The sequence below is a fragment of the Mustela erminea genome, chromosome 5, assembly GCF_009829155.1.
Source record: "Mustela erminea isolate mMusErm1 chromosome 5, mMusErm1.Pri, whole genome shotgun sequence".
NCBI classification, from domain to species: Eukaryota; Metazoa; Chordata; class Mammalia; order Carnivora; family Mustelidae; genus Mustela; species Mustela erminea.
In genome coordinates, this window is record NC_045618.1 from 129,250,886 (window position 1) to 129,271,251 (window position 20,366).

General features: G+C 43.2%; 1 protein-coding gene across 45 annotated transcripts in view; it reads right to left on the bottom strand.

Annotated features, from left to right (window-relative positions):
• NRXN3 (neurexin 3) overlaps window positions 1-20,366 on the bottom strand; it is a 1,567,429-nt gene that overhangs the window by 1,434,277 nt on the left and 112,786 nt on the right. For 33 of the 45 annotated variants that reach the window (XM_032341547.1, XM_032341518.1, XM_032341523.1 and 30 more), the window contains exons 4-5: window positions 16,083-16,112; window positions 13,389-13,400 (exon numbers count right to left, since the gene is read on the bottom strand). The exons of 4 other annotated variants lie outside the window; for them this stretch is intronic. In XM_032341547.1, coding sequence (XP_032197438.1) covers window positions 13,389-13,400; window positions 16,083-16,112 — 42 coding nt within the window. The remainder of the gene's footprint in view (window positions 1-13,388; window positions 13,401-16,082; window positions 16,113-20,366) is intronic. 8 more of the 45 variants (XM_032341551.1, XM_032341519.1, XM_032341525.1 and 5 more) reach the window with 1 other exon arrangement.

Consider the following 20,366-nt stretch of genomic DNA (forward strand, 5'->3'; position numbering starts at 1 on the left):
CGGTCCTGTCTCTGTCCACTAAATGGATGAAACAAAAAATGCATGAAAGGCTTCCAGCTCCGAGGTTGGCCAGAAAGGATGCAAGGTTGGGCATAAAGGATGCAAGAGAGAAAGTGAGGCTGTGAATCCTCAAATGTATTTTTTTTCCCTATTATTTTTGGAGGAAAGCCGACGAAAACAGGAAGGGATCTGGAAAGTTGACAAAAGTCATTATTCTCCACAAATGACTTTAACCTTGCCTCGTCAGTGACCTTCATACTACCTCTGGCTTAATGACGTTTATTTCAACAGTAGCTGATTTCACTATTAAACAGAGATGCAGAACACAAGATAATACGACTAAATCACTCTAGTAAATATTTAATATCATCGCCTTTCTTTTTTTCCTTTTAACAAATCACTATCAAAGCTGAGCACATAATAGAAAACACATTTATTTATTCTATCCTGGAAAAAAGCTTAGTGCTCATGCATTTTATCTATCTAGTTCTCCAAATGACTTTGACACTTGAGAGCCCTTGTGATCAAAGCAGTCTAAAGGAAGGTGGTTTGGCAACAATTTAAGAACTGATTTCATGCGTTGATCAACAGCCCCCAAAAATGCCTGGTGGAAAGGCACTAAACTTAATCCATCACACCCATGGCAAACTCTAAAGTATAAAATTACTATTTTTTTTAAGATTTTATTTATTTATTTGACAGAGAGAGACCCAGTGAGAGAGGGAACACAAGCAACGGGAGTGGGAAAGGGAGAAGCAGGCTTCCCGCCGAGCAGGGAACCCAATGTGGGGCTCAATCCCAGGACCCTGGAATCATAACCCGAGCTGAAGGCAGACACTTAACGACTGAGCCACCCAGGCACCCAGAAAATTATTTTAAAAAGAAAACAAAATGGGGGGTTCCCTGGGTGGCTCAGCTGGTGGAACATCAGACTCCCGGTTTTGGCTCAGGATCCTGGGATGAGACCCACGTTTGGCTCTGTGCTGAACAGGGAGTCTGCGTGTTTCCCTCTGTCCCTACCCCAGAGCATGCACATGCTCTCTCTCTCTCTTTCTCTCAAATAAATAAATCTTAAAACAGTAACAACAACGAAGGAATGATACTGGCTTAAAGAAAAAACAGATTCCTACTTGAGAAAAAATGAATTTTCCTTTTTAGTTAAAAAAAATTGTAAACAAAATTATGAAAGTATTCTTAATGGAAGAAAAGAAGTGGAAAAAGTCATTAAGTAACAGTTTACAAATTAGTCCCAAGTGTATTTCCGTACAGACATCTCCTCTTGGAAACTGGCAATATGGGACAGGAAAAGAAAAAAACAAGCGGGTGTGAAGGCTTTCTAAAGTCATCTCGGCATTTGTCACCCTCTTACTCTAAGCCAGAAAGTTGTACAAAGAGTCTAAAATCCTGGAAGTCAGAGCAATTTACTGACAGTGTCAAAGCGGGGTCGCATGGGTCCTTGGGGCAGTTACATATTTAAGAGCCATCCTTGTTTAGAATGCTCTCACCCCGCTATTTGCGGGAACTTTTGGACACTGCATGAGCACAGCAGCCCGTGGGGGGATCTATAACAAATACCGTCATGCAGTGATGGTGACGAGGAGTTGGTCGCATCTTAGAGGCAGCTTGGTGAGAGAGAAAAGAAAACAGCCTCGGGAGTTAGAAGGTCTGGGTCTGACGCCGACAACACAACACGGCAAATTATCAGTGTGGCAGCAGGCAGGACCCTTCTGCCGCCTCAGCATATGTTTTGTCATCCACAAAATCACAGTGGGGTGGACTGAAGGAATTCTAAGTTCCCTTTCAGCTCTGAAATTATATGCTCCTAAACTCTGGGGAAGTAGATCAGCATTTTTTTATAAACTAGCTCTTAACCAAATGCGTTTGTTTTCTTCGTGGCTCACGTAGTTTCATCAAAGGAATGTAACGAAATCCCTTAGCTCTCTGTGCATGCAACAAGAGCAAACATATCCATCTAACACCTAAAGAGCACACTGGCTTTATCGGGAATATTTTTTCTTTAAACTTTATTTATTTATTTGACACAGAGAGACAGAAAGAGAGGGAACACAAGCAGGGGGAGTGGGAGAGGGAGAAGCAGGCTTCCCGCTGAGCTGGGAGCCCAAGGTGGGGCTCGATCCCAGAACCCTGGGATCATGCCCTGACCTGAAGGCAGATGCTTAACAACTGAGCCACCCAGGTGCCCCCTGGGATTACTTTTTCTACGAGTAGTATAGGAGGACCTCAAGGAAGAGGCCAACAGTTGCCTCTTGCAAAGGAAGTGCCCAAAGACCTCCCACTGAAAGTAAAATGGAAATCACAGGAAACTTGGATCTGTCCATGCTTCTGAAATCTGCTAAGAGTTACTAACTAGTTCAGTGATTTCTAACACCCATCCAGCAAACACTCACCGCGTCCTTTCTACACGAGGTAGGCAGTGTTACAGGTGTGGGACATGCCACGATCACGAACACACGTACCGCCCTTACTTATGTGGAGCGTATGTCCTCGTGGACTACTAACTCCTCCTTGCATGGTGCCATTTTAATTTGCAGAGCACTTCACCTGCATGATATCAGTTACCGTCCAGAACCAACCCACCAAGTAGGCATTGTACAGGCAAAGACGTGGAAAGTTAAAAAGATTAATACGTGGAAAGTTAAAAAGATTAATTTGTTCCAAATTCCCAGATCTATGGCGATACTGAGGAGATGTATTTATTACAATGTTGATAACTAATGTTTGTTGCTAATGTTTGTGATAACTAATATCTTTTTAATGTCAGATCCAAGCTCAGACATAAGCCTTTTATACACATTGTCTCAGTGGTTCCCAGCCACGCTATGAAGTAGGTAGTATTGCTGTTCCCATTTTACTTATCAGGATAAGGCTTAACAAGGCTGTATACCTCGTAAAGGTCAAGCACTAACCTCAGCGCTCTGATCTGTCCTGTTTTCTCCGCCAGCATCCCAAACTAGTCTTCTGACACGTATCTCAGGGTTTTTTTTATACCAAATGTTGACCCTGCATTAGAGTTATTCACACCAGGATGTCGGGTGTTCGAGGCTCAACTACCACCTGGATCAATTAGTTTAGAACTGGGAATGTCACCCATCCCATAACAATTTTGGCCAAGACATTTGTAAATGGTCATTAGTGGTCACTCGGGGAGGGTCTGGCTGGCTCAGCAAACTATGTCTCCATAACCAGATTAAGAGCCCCAGGTGAATAGCCCACAACAGATGACCAACGGCAGCCACTTCATGCTGAAAGGACAGCACAGAAATAGGACAAAGGCCTCTGCCTTGCAGTGAGAGAGCCCACAAAATCCTTAGTTGAGCCACTGATTCTTAAACACAGTACAAGTCATTCTTTCTGGGAAGAATGTCTTCTACCTATGTGTTCACTGGGGAAAAAAAAAAAAGGCATCGATAGTCAAACTCTCAGAGCGTTCGGATGAATGGTCTTAGCAATAAACTGATAACCACAAGGACTGTTCACCAGCTCCAAATTTCAAAGCAAATAAAACTTAAAGTTCCCAGTAATTTTCTCCTCTTATGCTGAGATCAGCCCTTCCTGCAGTGAAGCAGGCCATTTATCAGGAACGCTGTTTACACACAGTGGATAGAGATCCGTCGGACTACTTAGGTAATACAAACTGGAAGCGTGTTAACAAGACTAGTGTCTTTAAAACTGCAGTTGTTTTAACATCTGTGTTATGCATTTTACCAGGAAGCAGTAATTTCCCTATTGAAACTAATCCCTCCAAAAAACTATTCCCAATCAAAACAGAAAATGCAGTTACGAAGATTCTTGAGTAAAGCCAATCCAAAAGCCTCTTTCAAATTCTAGAGACGCGACAACTTATAATATTAGACTTGAAAAAGACTCGAGAATTATCTTGTCCCAAGTTTCTCAACTGAACACCAGTTTTAATTCTAGCTCTCCTCATCCAAAATGTAAATTATTAAAAAAAAAAAAAAAAAGATTTCACATCACATAAATTTGGGTAACTTTGAAAACTACATTTTCTTTCTCAACAATGTATAACTTTCATTGTCATAACAAAGGCGCTTAGAAGTCTTACGGTCAAAAAACAATGTTTCATTTTGTCTTCAACCTATGTTTTGAGAACTTATTTTTCTCAGTGCTTTTTTTTTCCTTGGAATATTATTAGCATTTCTCAAAATTCTTTAAGAAGTTGGCAATCTGGCTGAACACACTGTATAATATCAGATTCTGAAAGATGACAAAACCTCCCCAAATACACACACACGCTGGTATATTTCCTTGGGGTTATTTTGAAATCAGGTGAAGCACTAGTTTTAAAGAAATATAACACTTAAAACGTGTCCAGTTCCTCTAGACTTAAACAATAAGCAAGTTAATTAGCGTTTGATTGATTTCCACAGTCCTCCCATCAACTGAGAAACAACACACAAGTCACTTGAGACAAGATAGTACCCTACAAAACTCACAGATGTTCAGAGATTGCACCAAGAATTGGAAAATGTGTTTTTTCAATGCATATTTTAAACCATTCAGCAATTCTTTTTTTTTTTAATATTTTATTTATTTGTTACTTATTTATTTGAGCGAGATGGAACAAGTAGGGGGAGGAGCAGAGAGAAAGGGGCAAGCCGACTTCGCACTGAGCACAGAGTCAGATGCAGGGCTCGATCTCACAACCCTGAGATCACTACCTGAGCTGAAATCAAGAGTCACACGCCTAACCGACTACACCACCCAGGTGCCCCACTGTTTAGTAATTCTTTTTTTTTTTTAATGATTTTATTTATTTATTTATTTGACACAGAGAGAGAGAGAGAGAGAGATAGCGAGAGAGGGAACACAAGCAGGGAGAGCGGGAGAAGCAGAAGCAGGCTTCCCACCCAGCAGGAAGCCCCATATGGGCTCTGATCCCAGAACCCTGGGACCACCACCTGAGCTGAAGGCAGCCACTTAACAACTGAGCTACCCAGGTGCCTCCCCAACCCCACCCCGGTTTCCTAATTCTTTTTTTTTTTCTTTTAAGATTTTATTTATTTGACAGACAGAGATCACAAATAGGCAGAGAGGCAGAGAGAGAGAGAGGGAAGCAGGCTCCCCGCCGAGCAGAGAGCCCGACGCGGGGCTCGATCCCAGGACCCCGGGACCATGACCCAAGCCGAAAGCAGAGGCTTTAACCCACTGAGCCACCCAGGTGCCCCAAGTTTCCTAATTCTTAAGAGCAGCAAGGTACAACTGATCATAGTAACCACTTAATTCAGCTTAAGAAAATGGGTTAAGAAATTTTCCTACCTCTGTTTGTTGTCTGACACCCAAGTTATTTTGTTTTGAGAGAATTATAATACAAACACATCTACACCCAATAGTATTGAGGTTTGAGATCTAGTTCCAGATAGTATCAAGCCAAAGAACTGACTCTCATTTCAATAATGGATCCACAAGCATTTGCAAGACACAGTCATTAGCTTATCTTTAAGTAAATATTTTGATTGTGAGACAGCTCGTTGCAAACAAGGATCTTTTCCAAACACTCCCGATGCATCCAAGGCCACTTGCACACTTATTTAATAATCTGCGCCTGTGCTAAAATACGAAATCATCCTAAGGAAGTCGAAACCCAGAAAAAAGCATGTTCTGCAGGCTCTTCATTCAAAAGGGCTCCACAACACGCGGACCCCGCTGTCTTTCATCAGTGCGCTACATTACCATAACGCTTAGGAAGTGAGCTATTACACACCATCATCCCTCCTCACCGCTATCACAGAAAATCACACACTCACAAAACAGCATTAATTGTCAGAATTAGCAACCATTTAAAAGGCAGCTGTTCTTTCACTCTAAAACAGGCTCCAGATTTCAGATCCTCTCCCTGTATGGGTCCCTGATCTCTTGCTTTTACACACATGCATGCAAGCGCACACAACGGATCCCTAGCCAAGCGCATTTAAAAATATATATATTTTTTCTAAATTCAAAGAAAGCGAGAAAATATTATTTATTAAGGAACATTTTCTGCCCCAGTACTTGCCATCATTGTTACCATCATCTGACAAGCTTTCAACCCACAGGGAAGCACTTGCAACAGCTCGAGGTGAAAGGGCTCTGATTTTGGCGACGGAGGGAAAAAAAGAGCAGTATCTCTTTAAGAGTCAACAGTAAATTAACTTGCCCCAAAGAGTGAAATAATTAGCAGTTAGTAGCTTATTAAAAGGATGGCAAAGGCCAAGCTGCCATCTGGGATCTCCCGTTTCTTGTGATTGTTATTATGTCAAGACGCGCAAGCTGCATTAGCTTTCATGTCACCGCGCCCGCCCCTCCTTCACACGTAAATTTTAATGAAAGATGCCGCACTTTTAAAAATCAGATGTCCATCAAAAAGTGTTATTAGTCTGGCTTTTTACAAAGCATATGGTCCTTTCTACCTCTGCTGTTCTACTAGCCACTAATGCCTTAGGAAAAAAAGAAAAGAAAAGCCCAATGATATCAATTAGATGTTCTCTTTGTGCAGAAGGAAATCCGAGTGCCATCAAAGACAGAGCAAAGCTACACACCTCCCCGAATGACAACATTCGTGACTCTGTTGACACACAATAAAAATCACAATTGCCTTCCTTTCTCACAAGGCTAGCCTTCCTTCATGAAAACGAAAGCACTCTGGAGCCTGCCTGCTGGTAGATTTCTACATGGATATGCAGAGCTTTGGAGTGGAGAACACTATATTAAAAATAAGAGACAGAAAGTAGCAGGACAGGACCTTATGGGGGGGGGGTGGGCACTGACAGGGGCGTATACAGGTTAAATATTTAAGCGTACTCTTGAGTGTGAACTTAACATATTACACCGTGTGTGCTCTCTCCCAATAAGCGAGTGAATGAAAAAATGAAAAATTCCTGCTTGTTCACCTGCAAAGAATATTCTCTTCCCTGGATCGGAGAATTTAAAGGGTGGGCGATTTGAACTCAAGTATTACCTGACAGTTTCCCTTCAAGATAAATTCATAAAATTACTTCTAAAACTCCAGATACATTAATATGCTGAACACTGAATTTATTTAAAACTTTAGGACGAGAGGTAGCTGTTACATCCAAAAGCCATTTTCATACTGCTGTGGACCGTCACCGAGGTGTTGGAGGCCCGGCCCATGTCTGCGTAGCTTGTCCTGTGTCCTCAGCACCTGGTCCTGGCCCAGCACATCGTTGGCTCTCTGTCAGTATTTGCCGAATGGTGACTAAACATCACTTTTCTGATGTTACAGCAGACAATACGCTAAATTCAGAGGCACGGCTCCCTGGACTGTATTCTTTTCAGTATACTACGTATGCAAGCCACATGCAAGAACACATTCAACCACGATAAACCTGTAAATATGTATGTGGAGAAATTATACCTACACCCAGATACACTACACTGCCCTGCACACCAGAGAAATAGTCCATGACATGTACAAGCCCAAGCACACAAGGCAACACATTTGCTTGTTTTCTTATCAAATGTTTTTTCCACCACGTTACCCTTCTGGATTCTAGCTTTATAAAAGAGATGTGGCATAAGCATGTCACAATTGAATTCGAAAGATCCTTTACGTGTCGATGCTATCAGTTAAGTTTATGTGGGTCTACCTAGAGATCTACAGTTGAAAATTATCTATCCTCTAAGATTAACCAACTCGGTTTGATTAAAGTCTATACCTCTAAGATCAACCAACTTTGTTTGATTAAAGGCTATACAAGCAGAGCACTACTCAAGTTCAAGGAGAAAGTGTTTTATGATATATATACACACACAGATATAAAATCTGTGCATAACCAATTAATCCAAATTGATAATTGAGAAGGAAATAAGCATGTTGCTTGGAAATCTGAGCAATATTTTCCTTGATGTGGTCAATTGGAATTTAATTGAAACATCCCATTGATCCATCACACATTTTACTAATAAATCTGCTCACATTAACATTTAAAAAAAAAAAAACTCCAAGAACAACTGTTCTAAAAAAAAAAGTCTTCACTGTCCAATGAAAATTTCTAAACAAGGAAATTTAAAATAAACACTTCATATTTTTAAAGCACAATTTCAAAGACATCAATGTCAAAAACACAGAGTTGCTAAAATCAGGCAATTTGAAAATGTTGAAAATAAATCTATGTTGAAAATAAATCTATTTTCCCCCGCAGACTTTCAAAACCTTAGAAGGGGGGGAAAGAGGCAGGGAAAACAGGCTTCTTTAAAAAAAACAAAGTGATTTTATTGTCAAGAGGACAGATCACTGGTAGATGAGAAAGAGATGAGGCAAGAGATGGAAATGTAATATTGCCCCTATTTTATTATAATTAGATATTTATAGAGCACAGATGAGTTTATTTTCATAATTAGTAGCTGGCATTGCATTTACTAATTTGCATAAACAGTTGGCTATCAAAACAGTAACTTCTTTGCAGGGCTTTCTGGTCCTAGCAGGGACTAGAGAGGGCTCAACTCCTCAAACCAGCTCTCTTAATGTTATTATCAGCAAAATACAATCTATATGGAATCACATTCGAGTTCATGTAGCTTGATTATCTCCTTCTAGTTTGGCCAATATTGACTAGTTCAGGACTGGAAGGCAAATGATCAAATCTACATGGGGAAAAATACATGCAAATAAATTGAAAGAGATCTTTAAGTTCTAACAGATTAAAGTAGATCTTGGGGTCAACACTCTCTAGTCCAGTAATAAAGGGCTCTGTAAAAAAGGAAAAAGAAAGTAAATGCCACCCTCCACTGCCCTCGGGATTTAAAATTCGTGAAACTTCTTGGCCATTGTTGCAGTCTGTGACTGCTCTTCCTGGTCATTCTCAGCATTTGTCCTACCCTCCACAAGCATGCCTACCCTGCTTTACAAAACCAACTTCACCCAACACGTGGATCGGGCTCCCCGGCAGCAGTACTGAGGGTAGGAAAGTTTCCTGCTCCCTGACCGCTGCTACAGGCAAAGAGAAATGGAATCAAGGCTGCTGACAGTGACTGCTTCCCACCACTGACGTTCAGTGAGAAATCTTACTCCTTCTTCCTCAAGCCAAAGGTCAAAAGCTTGTAGCTTGTGGCCTACAGTGTGTTCATATATACATACATATATACATATGTACTTAAAATGAAAGATGCCATAAACTTATATTTTTATAAATTTTTATATTTATTTATATTTATAAAGTTTACATATATTTATATTTATATATTTATAAATATATATAAACTTATATTTGTATAAATTTTTATATTTATTTATATTTATATATTTTTATAAATCCACTTCCGGCTTTTCTTGAGGATCTCGGGACACTGGGCATGCATTCTTTGTGGCAGCAACTAGCAGGAGCAGAGCAGAGCCCGCCGCCCTTGATGCGATGTGTGCTCCCCCGTTTGTCATTGTCCCCGCCTCTCTCTGTTGCTGATCTCACACCAGGACTTTTCTTACACGGGATCTGCTCCTTGATGACACCTATCAGGCCCCTGTTGACACGGAGTCTGCAACATCTACCCCAGGTTCAGTTTCAAGGAAAAATATTTGGTGACCTAACCCAGAATGGACAATCCCTAAGTCCATAAGAAAAAGAGGATAGAAGCTAAAACACACTCAACATTTAAACAAAGACTGTCAAAATCAGGTCCAAAAAGCTGACCAAGGCGGGTTGCTGTGTACCTCCCCTACTCAGTCACTTCCTAGTAGTCACAATGGCTTTTGGCTCAGGGCAGCCCAAAGGCTTCCTGAATGTGGCGATGACCATCACAGCCTGTACGTATACGCATACATCCCACTCTGTCTCCTAGATTTCACGTCATGATTCTTTCCATTCTGCTCTCACTGCTTTGCTGCTCAGCTTTGAAGAATGACAAGATCTGAGGCTTTCTTTCCTCTGACAATCTCCTAAGAATAAATCCCAAGACTTTTCCTGCTTTTATTCTGATGCAACCCATCTGGGACCATTGCCCTCTGTCATTTGCACACACAGGGCCAAGAGAAGGCCTGGGTGAGGAGAGAAGTGGAACCACAACATTTGGCCTCCGTCCATGACCCACTGGGGCTTCTTGGCTCAGGCGGTTACGAGGCTGAGGAGGCCAGTGATAAGGGACACAGGTTGGTGTACGATTCTGGACCAAATTCGGAGCTAAATGCAGTGTAAGTAACAGAAATGACCAAGATGCAGCCTCTGTCCTGTAGGGAGAGGCTGCCCGAAACACACAAGTAAATTGGATTGAAGGCACTTTGGCGAGGAACTCTGGTAACAGAAGCACCAAGTCTGCCACACCTAGGAGGCTTGGCTTTAAAGCGTGATAAGGAGAGGAAGGGTATTCCAAGGACATTCAAGAAAGAGGGCAGAGCCCCCGCCAAAGACTAAAGGCAGGAAACCATAATGTGAATTCAGGTGGAGTGAGTTGTTGACTTCAGGAGACAGGGGGCCGGCAGGGGTGAGAGTGTGCAGTGGAAGGTATTATAGAAAATAAAGCTGGGGAGGCACACTGACAATTATACAATGAGAATCCTTCAAAAGCTTTTGAACAGATGAGCTACATGATCCGATTTAATTTTAATTTTGCTTTATTTTCACTTTTAGGAAGATGATTGACAGCAGACTAAGAAGGATTAGAGATTTGGACTCCCTTCCACATGCACCCTACAATGCTACACACATCTGGACATTAACAAATAAATATGTTTGCCTTCCACATCCTTGCCCATCTTGCAGAGTGGAGTGGTCCAGCTCCCCAGTAACTCTAATAGAAAATATTAGAGAAATATATGAAGTGCGAGCTCACCTCCGAATACAGCACTCAAGGACAGAGAGCAACAACTAGGAAATGAAATCTCTGTGCGATTTCAATGGGCAGAACAAAGGTGAGGAGGAGTGGTTACCGGAGAGAGAAAGAGAATCAGTAAAGCTAGCAGAAGAGGAAAGGTCCAGGAAGGTTCCGCGGTACCCTATTTGGCAACAATTTTGCATCTAAGATTAATAGGAGAGAAGATTAAAGGTACACTAGGCCATCTTAGGGACGACTTCAAAAGTGAGATAGCTAATTCTGCATCCCAGGTGGAGGACAGCAGAGCGTAAGTAGTTCTCAGTTACTGGACAGCCTGGAAGGGGCAGGAGGACAATGAGGCTTGGGCAAAAATCAAATAAGGGCTACCTGGGGACTGAATGAGGGTGTTGACAGTAGAGATGCATGGGATATTCCAGAGGAGAATCTCAGTAAGATCTCTCAACTGGTCACCCAGGACACAGAAAAGTTCAGGAAGGATAGAACGCGATTCCTGGTTTTCAAGTCTGGGTGATGAGGAGGACCGAGGCACCATGAACGAAAATTGGGACGTCGCAAAGGGAAGCTCATATGAAGGTTGACTTCAGACACACTGAGGTCACAGCAGTGGAATATTTACAGGGACCTGTGTTACAGAGAATGCAAAGTGGCAGGCTGGGACCTGAGACAGGTCCGTGCCAGGAAAGCAGCTGGGAGGGACATCCGTGGAAGGCATCCTCGGATCGAAGACAGGCCGTAGGAGCAGAGGTTAGGGGCCCAGATTCTGAGTTTCATTTCCACTTAGTAGCCAACTGACATAGGCAAACATAGCTCTCTGAGCCTTGTACTTCTCCATAAAGCCGCGGTAACACCATCACCTACCTTATACAACAGGTGTGGGGATTAAGGACAATAAGACATAGAAAGCACAGGGCACAGTTGCTGGTACAAAGGACATGCTCAGAGGTAGCAGCAGCCAGAGAAAGAAAAGAAGGTACCCATGTGCAAAAGCAAGGAAGATCTATCTTATGGGACGGTTTAGGGGATGACAGAGAGAAAAGGAGAGATTTGGAGGCGTGGGAAGGGAAGAAGACAGGAAGACTCCCTCTCGTGTATTCTCGCAGACGCCAGTGAGAAGAGGGGCAGAGGACACACAGTTACATGCTTCAGAAGGGCTGAGTCCTCGGAAAGGATTGGTGGCTTTGCCTCTGAGGAGATCTCTGGCAGCCTCTGGTTGAACGAAGCAGAGAAGCGGAAGGGGCAGACACAGATGTCTGCTTCCACTCAGCCTACCTCTGCCTCTTCTCCTTTTCCCACCTCCTTTCCAAAGGCTCCCAGCTCATAATGGGGTAACGGTTCCCCGTGACAAATTTCTGAAAATGAGCCCTCCTGTGGTTAGTGTAAAAAGAATAGGCAATCAGCTGACTCCAAAGTGGAAAGACCCAAACTGCTTCCAAGGTAACCATACATAACTTGAAAAATCCAGAAAAGCATAAAACTCAAAAGAGAGATGGCCCGTTCTCAGACCCGAGTCAAATCAGCACGTTCAGTGAGCTGTCAGCCCCTTCAACATCCGCACGCCAGAATTCACATTTCCTATTCCTGTGATTTGCCAGTCTTTGCAGCAAGCAGCGGTACGCAGCTCCACGGAGATAGGGCTGGAGAGTGAGGAGGGAAGAGAAGAGAACCGGACGTAGATTCATATTTATAATTTATCAGTTCAACTCTCCCTTCGCTGCTGCCCAGCTAATCCAACTTGAGCTGGTGAGCCATGTTCTTGGGCTCGGGTCTCCGACAGCTTTGATTGAGTGAAGGAGTGAGCTGTGCTCTCCCCAAAGGTGTGATGCTGAAAGCCCCGTCAGAGCACTGGAGCAAGCCCACCCTCTCTGCGCCTCTCCTGTTCCCTGCCTACCTGGCGAAGGTAGACTTTGGAAGTGACAGTCCAGTGTTCCCTTTCTCCATGCTCTTCCGATGGAGGGCACGGTCATTCCCGTGTCCTTCCACAGCTCTTCTCGGTCCCTCCCTTCTTAGCCCATTGCCCCCAGTCAGGACATTTCTACTCCCCCAAATGCAGGAAACACAGAAGATAAAACAGCAATACATACGAATCCCCCAAATTTTACATTAAATTTCAAGCAATACACCACTCCTCTCCCCTTTCTTATCATCCTCCCCTCACAGATGCTGTCTCGATTCCAGGATTTCCAGGAATGGAAACAACAGTATGGCATCTCACATCTCCCCTGTTCCTCTGAACACTGACCGGGACAGAATCTCAGACAACTCCACATTTAAGTGAAATAGTTCTGCATAACTACTTTCAGAGTCCCCGGTTTCTGCTAGAAATAGCACGTCATAATGGATAAAGTCCCATCCTGGATTCAGAGGGAGGCAGGCCAACTCGGAATGAACCCCAACCACCGAACATGAAGTGCACTGAAGGGAAATGATAGCATTGGCTTTTTATTTATTTATTTGTTTAGTTGTTGTTAAAAGCACTCAGTTATAATCTGGACTGTATTCATCAGAATCGACAATTCCCCCTGGAGGCATGAATATTGCAGAAGGCAGATTGATAGTTATAATGAGAAAAATAAAATCATCTCTACCTTTACTTCTACCTACAGAAATGAAGTGGAAGGTCCAGTTAAGTAGAGGAAGCATGGTGTCCACCACGGAGGCGGTGAGAGAAAGAGAGAGAGAGAGAGAGAGAGCAGGGAGAGGAAAACATCAGCACACTGCAGACACACAAATAAATATAACAGACACCACAAAAACTCACAACAGTAAATGCAACAGCACAGTACCTTGAGAAAGCAGCACAAGACAAATGCACAATGTGAAGCCTAAACAAGCCAAAACAGCTTTGCCAGCTGCCCTCATCAGCTTCACGCTTAAGCTTTCCCCATTTGTTTCTTCCCAGGCCCGTCCTTAGAAACATGGTAAAGTCTGCATGCAAGAGCACTGGGCAGCCACATGTATGTGAAACTGAACACACTTCACTGACGTAAACTTGGTTTGGGAAAGTCTCAACAAAGCCAAGTTCTCCGGTGGCATTTTCCCACCATTAACATGAGTTACGGCGACCAAGAGTGTCACATACATGTACAAGTGGTGCACACATACAACACAGGTAAGTATTCCTGGACATACTTTCGGGCATCAGAAACCAATGCTGGAGATTCCGTGGGAACCAGAGAGAAATCTTTCTTTCATGGTGAAGGAAGAGGGGAAGAAAAGCAGTGGAGGTGGGAAGCAGGGTTGACTTCTTGGGCAGTGGTCACAGGGCAAGAACAGAGAAGGGAGTGGGATAGGGAAAACATGAGTGGAGGGGGATGCAGTCAAAGAACCTTCCCCAAAACAGATTAAACTGCAAGTTGCAACTTAAACACTTAGAGACACTGACCACCCAGAAGAATTCTGCATCCTTTCTTGGAAATCTCTTTAATGAGGAATTCATGGTATCTGTTGTGTCTGTCATTCTTTCATTGCTTCAAGACTCTATTTCTAGAAAGTGCTGGACTTAGCCCAGAGCATGCCTACATGGGTATGTGCGAATTCTCTGCTCAGGTACACATCATGCTGGGGGCCCAAGAGAAACTGAGGAGGGGGTGGGAGAGTGGGGGGAGGGAGATAATACAGATTCTCCACATTGTTGTTCAGACCAGTGTGGAGACTGAGCTATGTGGGAACTTGCTATCAAAGTCAGGCCAATCAGATTCCAGTAATTCAAAGAGCCTGGGGCATCCTGGTTTGCAGAGAAGTGCTTAACTTTCCCAAATTCCCAGACACCAGGCTGACATCCAGTGCATCCTCTCTACTCATATGTACTTCATAGTTAGCTGCTGTCAGCAGATAACTTCCCTCATCCTCAGACAAGGATAATGAGGCTTTATCCCACTCTCTTCCAGAGCTCCATCTAACACTGCCGAAGTCCCCTGACTTCCTGTCTCCAGCTCTGTCCTTTGACATTCACTCTATCCCAGACCGTATCTTCACTGAAAGTCGAGTCCGCATCGCAGATCTTGGCTGAGTTCGGGAGGATTCAATTCTATTGGGAAGGTGTGCTTCCTCATTACACTGTCTTGTCAAGTCAGGATGCCCTCAACTGCCCACCACCACAGCTCCCTGGACATCATAAGCAAACTTCTCTCAGCCGTGGGTGGTTTGTTGATCTGAGCATACTCCCCTTTACAGCAACACCAACTGATGGGTCCAGTGTAATTGAACAGGGAAGGAAAGTGACCCTTCAGGATTGCCTCACCCTCCTCAAAATATCGAGAAAAACCAGACAACATAGATGGGCCCCACCTTGCCCTTTCCTTTCGTCCTCCAGAAGAGGTACCATTGTCCCATGTGTTTTTTGCAAAGAAACAGATAAGAGAAATTGAAGTACAGTCTTTGGGTGTCAGGGCAAGGCAGGTAGACCAATCTGACAATCATCCCAAGGCTCAGAAGAAACACAATAGTAGCAATTGAACAGTGAAGGAAAAGACAATTTTAAGTAGGCTCAGTTCTCAAATCCTGATTTAGGCTGATGATGTGGAAAATTTTTATTTAGGAGAAAAAGGCTTCATTCACAGCCCACCCTGTGCTTAGCTGAGCTGAATTTCCTGCACAGCTCATTCCCTGCATATTTGAATATTTTAGGTTGCAGATGCTGAATTTACAGATCTTTATATGCAGTTTTCTTCAGGGTGTATAATGAGTTAGAATCCTGCCATGAAGACATTAGCATGTTCTTTGGGTGGTTTTTGCTTTTATATAAAACTGAAAACAGTCAAACCCCCAAGGGCTTCCTTTGACCATGTGGGGCTGAAAGTCATTACAGTGGGCAATGGGATGGAGGGGAAGACAAAAAGCAAACCTTTACTCAGAGTGAAAATCGGGGAGAAGCCCAGCTCCTCTCCTCCAACCACAGGGCCCCAGCATGGGGCCCGGGGAGGAGCAGGAGGAAGTTAACCGCTCTGTTGCTCGGAAATTAGCTCCATTCACCCCCATTATCGACACCGTCATGCCTTGTTTCATGCTTCTCTCTTGGAGGCAGCCCTGCAGGGCCAGTGCCCGGGATGACAAATGGTGGTGCAGAATGGACAAGCCAAAGGGATGATGGGGACAGGAAACCAAGATGCATCGGGAACGGTACCCCCCACCCCAGGGTGGCCTGCTGCCAGCCTGGCCCACAGCGGGAGGGACAGGCAGCAAACGGCCTGCCAGCAACAATGAGACTCCGAGCGGCCAGCCAGAGGCACGAAGGCAAGCAATTCGGGGCAGCTGCAATGTTGCAAGCACCAAGCACCTACCTTGTTCGCTCATCATGAGATGGGAGAGGCCTTGAGGAGGGAAAGGAGGAGGGAAGGGGTGAGGAGGGGAAGGGAAAGGAAAAAAGAAAGAAGACAAAGTTAAAATTCGCAACGCAATGCAATCATCTCTTAGTGGACAAGTGTAAGGAGTGGCAGGCCTTCACACACACTCAGGCGCACACACCGAGGCTCAGAAGCTGGGCAGCACAGCAGCGGCCTTCCATTGCAGGACGGCCTTTTGTTGGCTGGGCTGCTCAGGGCCTCCTCATGAGAGCCTTCCTCTCACCACACTGCTCCATGCGATGCTTAGGTTTGAAATAAATCTATTAAAGATTAGGTCCCTCGGGAAGGAGACTCAAGAGGTGAGGCCAAGCACATCTCCTTCTCTCTTTTAAATGGCTTTTTGCAGTAATACATGGTCACTGTAGCAACACTGGAAAATTCAGAAAAGAAAAAAAAAAATCTGTTGTAATCCCACCATCCAGAGGTTCCTGCCCAATTTTCTTTTTTAGGTACTGTATTCTCTTCTCCAAAAATGGAATCATGCTGGACATATTAAATGAGTTCGTGCTTGCAAGGGCTTCTCAGGCAACCTGAAACTACTTTTCCCTCTCACCTTTGTCTTAGCCCAGGGACAACCACATCCCTGCCCTCCATGGCCTCCAGCCCCCTCCCCCACCACCTCATCTCAGAAGGTCTCTCGCCCTTGATCAGGGAGACGAGCCCAGCACTGAATGGGTTAAAGAAGGTACACAAAGTCCCAGTGAACAAACAGCACAACCTCTGGCTATGTTCTTAAGGAAGTCAAACAAGGCTATTAAGAGCTCATTATTTCAGGGGAAGTAAACTCTGATAAATCTATTAAAAGAAAAGATTTCCAACCAGTATCCAGAAGCACCAGTTTGCTCTCCCATTGCTTTTATTATTTTAACAAACTCCAGGTCACCCCAGAGAACCTTTACCCAGAGTGAAATTCAGGGATATACAGGATTAATAAAGGAGAAAAAAAAAAAAATCTCTGAAGTATAGAAATCCCCAAATGTTTTTGGAGATTACAAGAGATTTAGAAAAGTAATCAGAGGAAAATATGGGTCAAGCAACTGACTTTTAAAAAGATCAATGATATATTAAATACATAGATACACATGCTGTAAATGTCGTGGAATCTAGTTTTTAAACAAATTTCATTAAACTATAATCATATTTTAAATGCACATTTCTGGCATTCATTTCTCGAGGCCCTGGATTAACACTCACAGAGGAATGGAATCATGCCAAAGTAAGCCGTTCTCATGATTTGTTTAGTTTAAAAAAAAAATTTGGCCCTTTTTGAGAAAAGATGATAAGGAGAGAGAACAAAGGGCCCTACATTTGGCTAAGAGAAACCTCAGCAGGGTCACTATTCCTCCAATGCCTGGTATTTCTGGACCAAGCCAGAGCCCTCAACATCCAGATCAAGAGCACTAAAGGGGAGAGGCTGAGGCAGCCAGGTAGGGTGTATGGAAAGATGGCTAGTTCACAGGAGGGTTGTAAGAATTAAGAAATGAGAATAAGAAGATCCAAGGAGATACCTAAGAGTAAAAGAAAGGGTTAAAAATGAGAAGAAAATAATACTGTATTATGTATTTCCAAGTTGCTAAGAAAGTACAGGTTAAATGTTCTCACCACAAAAAACAAACAAACAAAAAACAGGGATTCTCTGACAGGATGGAGTGGTAAACACTCTGGTGGCAATTGCTCTGCAGAATTTAAATGTATGAAATCAACGTCTTGTACACCTTAAACCTACGCAGTGTTATACATCAATTCTATCTACATACAGCTGGAGGGGGTAGTTTACATTTTTTTTTTTTTTCAATTCAAAAATGAAAGGACAAACATTTCATACTCACAATGAAAGATGTTTAACAGCTCAGAGAAGGAGAAGCGGTATAGCCTCAAACAGAGATTTCAAAAAACGTACTGAATGAAGAGTAAACAGGACATTTGGCCTAAGGGGTGTGAGAAGCCCTGGAGAAGGGGAGCCCCAAGTAGGGGCTGCATGTGTTTCTTTAAAGCCGCGTTTCCCAAAGCGTGTTGCACTGACCACCTATACATCAACAATCTGGGGATGCTTCTTAACAGTGAAGAGCCTGAGCCCCACTGAGGAATCTAATACCTTAGAATCTTGGGGAAGAGTTTGGGGAAGGATCTGAATTTTAAGCAAGTTGCTCATGTGACTCCCATGCTCACTAGAACTTGAGTTGCATATAAATCAATTTTTGGTAAATTAAATTGTATGATAAATGCACTAGGAGGAATTGGTTAATGGAGCCCTTTAGTGGATCCTTTTGTGAAAGAAGGAATACTTTTAAAATGCAAATAACCCACCACCTGTGTTTTTTAAATTCAAATATGTACTTATCAGGCTTTATTAAGCTGCAGGATTGCAACTCCAATGTTCGTATTCTTCAACTTATGAGAATCTTAAATAGAAATATTAGGTCAATGCAGATCTGGGATCCTGATGTTAAAACTGGTTTTGCAGGCAATGAAGGAAAATGGACAAGAAACAGGAAGGTGAAAGGGAGAAACGATGCAACCATAACATGGGTTAAGTTTTGCTTTTGGAGAAGGAAATTTTATTCCCCTTTGAAGAGCTTTTACATCAGTGCCTGCTCTTGTCCAAATCTATCCTCAAAGCTTACAGAATTAAGAACTGGAAGTCAGGAATTCCAGAGTATCTAGGTCTGTTCTGAAATTATTTCTGTCCCCTTCTATCCCCAGACATTCCTCCCTGCTGTTGAAAATCGAAGGCGCTCCCTCCAAATGAATGGAAGAACCAACAATCCACCAACCACGTGATTCAAGCACCTGCCATACACAAAGACTGGATGAGGCAGTGGAGATACGGAAAATATGGTAGATGGTCACTAACCTCTAGGAATTCGGAGTCTAAGTGGGAAGATGTTATGTGTTTATATTTATATAAACATGCATATGGTATATATTACTGGCACCTAAGAGTGAAATATAGGGTTTAAGATCAAGGACTTTATCAACAGATGAATAGATAAAGAAGATGTGGTATATATACACAATGGAATACTATGCAGCCATAAAAATAAATGAAATCTTGCCATTTGTGATGACGTGGATGGAACTAGAGGGTATCATGCTTAGCGAAATAAGTCAAGCGGAGAAAGACAACTATCATATGATCTCCCTGATATGAGGAAGTGGAGATGCAACATGGGGGGTTAAGTGGGTAGGAGAAGAATAAATGAAACAAGATGGGATTGGGAGGGAGACAAACCATAAGTGACTCTTAATCTCACAAAACAAATGGAGGGTTGCTGGGGGGAGGGGGTTGGGAGAACGGGGGTGGGGTTATGGACACTGGAGAGGGTATGTGCTATGGTGAGTGCTGTGAAGTGTGTAAAACTGGCGATTCACAGACCTGTACCCCTGGGGATAAAAATATATGTTAATAAAAAATTAAAAATTAAAAAAAAAAAAAAAGATCAAGGACTTCAGAGCCAGATTTGAACCCTACTGCTATGACCGCAGTCAAATTGCTCAACATCTCTGCACCCTGATTTCCCTATCTGCAAAATCTGGATAACAACAATGCCAAATTCATAGATTGTTCTCGGGATTAAATATACATACAACTGGGCCTGAACATGGTGAGGGCTTAACAAGGATTATTATTGTTATTTTTATTATGCCATAAAAACACACTGGCGTGTGGGTCAACAGCAGGCACAATGCCTGGCACACAGCCGGTGCTCAGTACCTGTCTGGTGACTGAATGAGGAATGAATGAATGAATGGATCATTCCTACATGTCCACTGATGAATTCAGGCAATAAAGACCACAGGATTGTAAGGAGGGCCCTGGATGTACAGGAAAGGTTTTTGGAGGAAAGTGAGATTTGAAACAGATACTGGAAGGTGGTTTAGGATTTAGAGAGATGGAGGACATTCCAGGTAACACCACCAGCTAGCTCCCAGGACCACAGAGTAAATTCGTAAGGACTTCCCTATTCACTGTTCCCGGAGCACCTAGGACATGCCAGGCACATGGTAGGCGTGTAATACATGCTATTCAAATAACAATAGACACATATAAACAGTTCATGTAAGGCAGAAATGAAAGGTGATCTTAAGGATGAGAATAAGAACCACTGTAGGAAGGCCTTGAATTTCAAGGCTAAGGAAAATGGACTTGATCTTACAGCTGATGGGACACAGTGAGGGTTCATGGGCAGGGGAATGACCCAGGGAAAATGATGTTGAGGA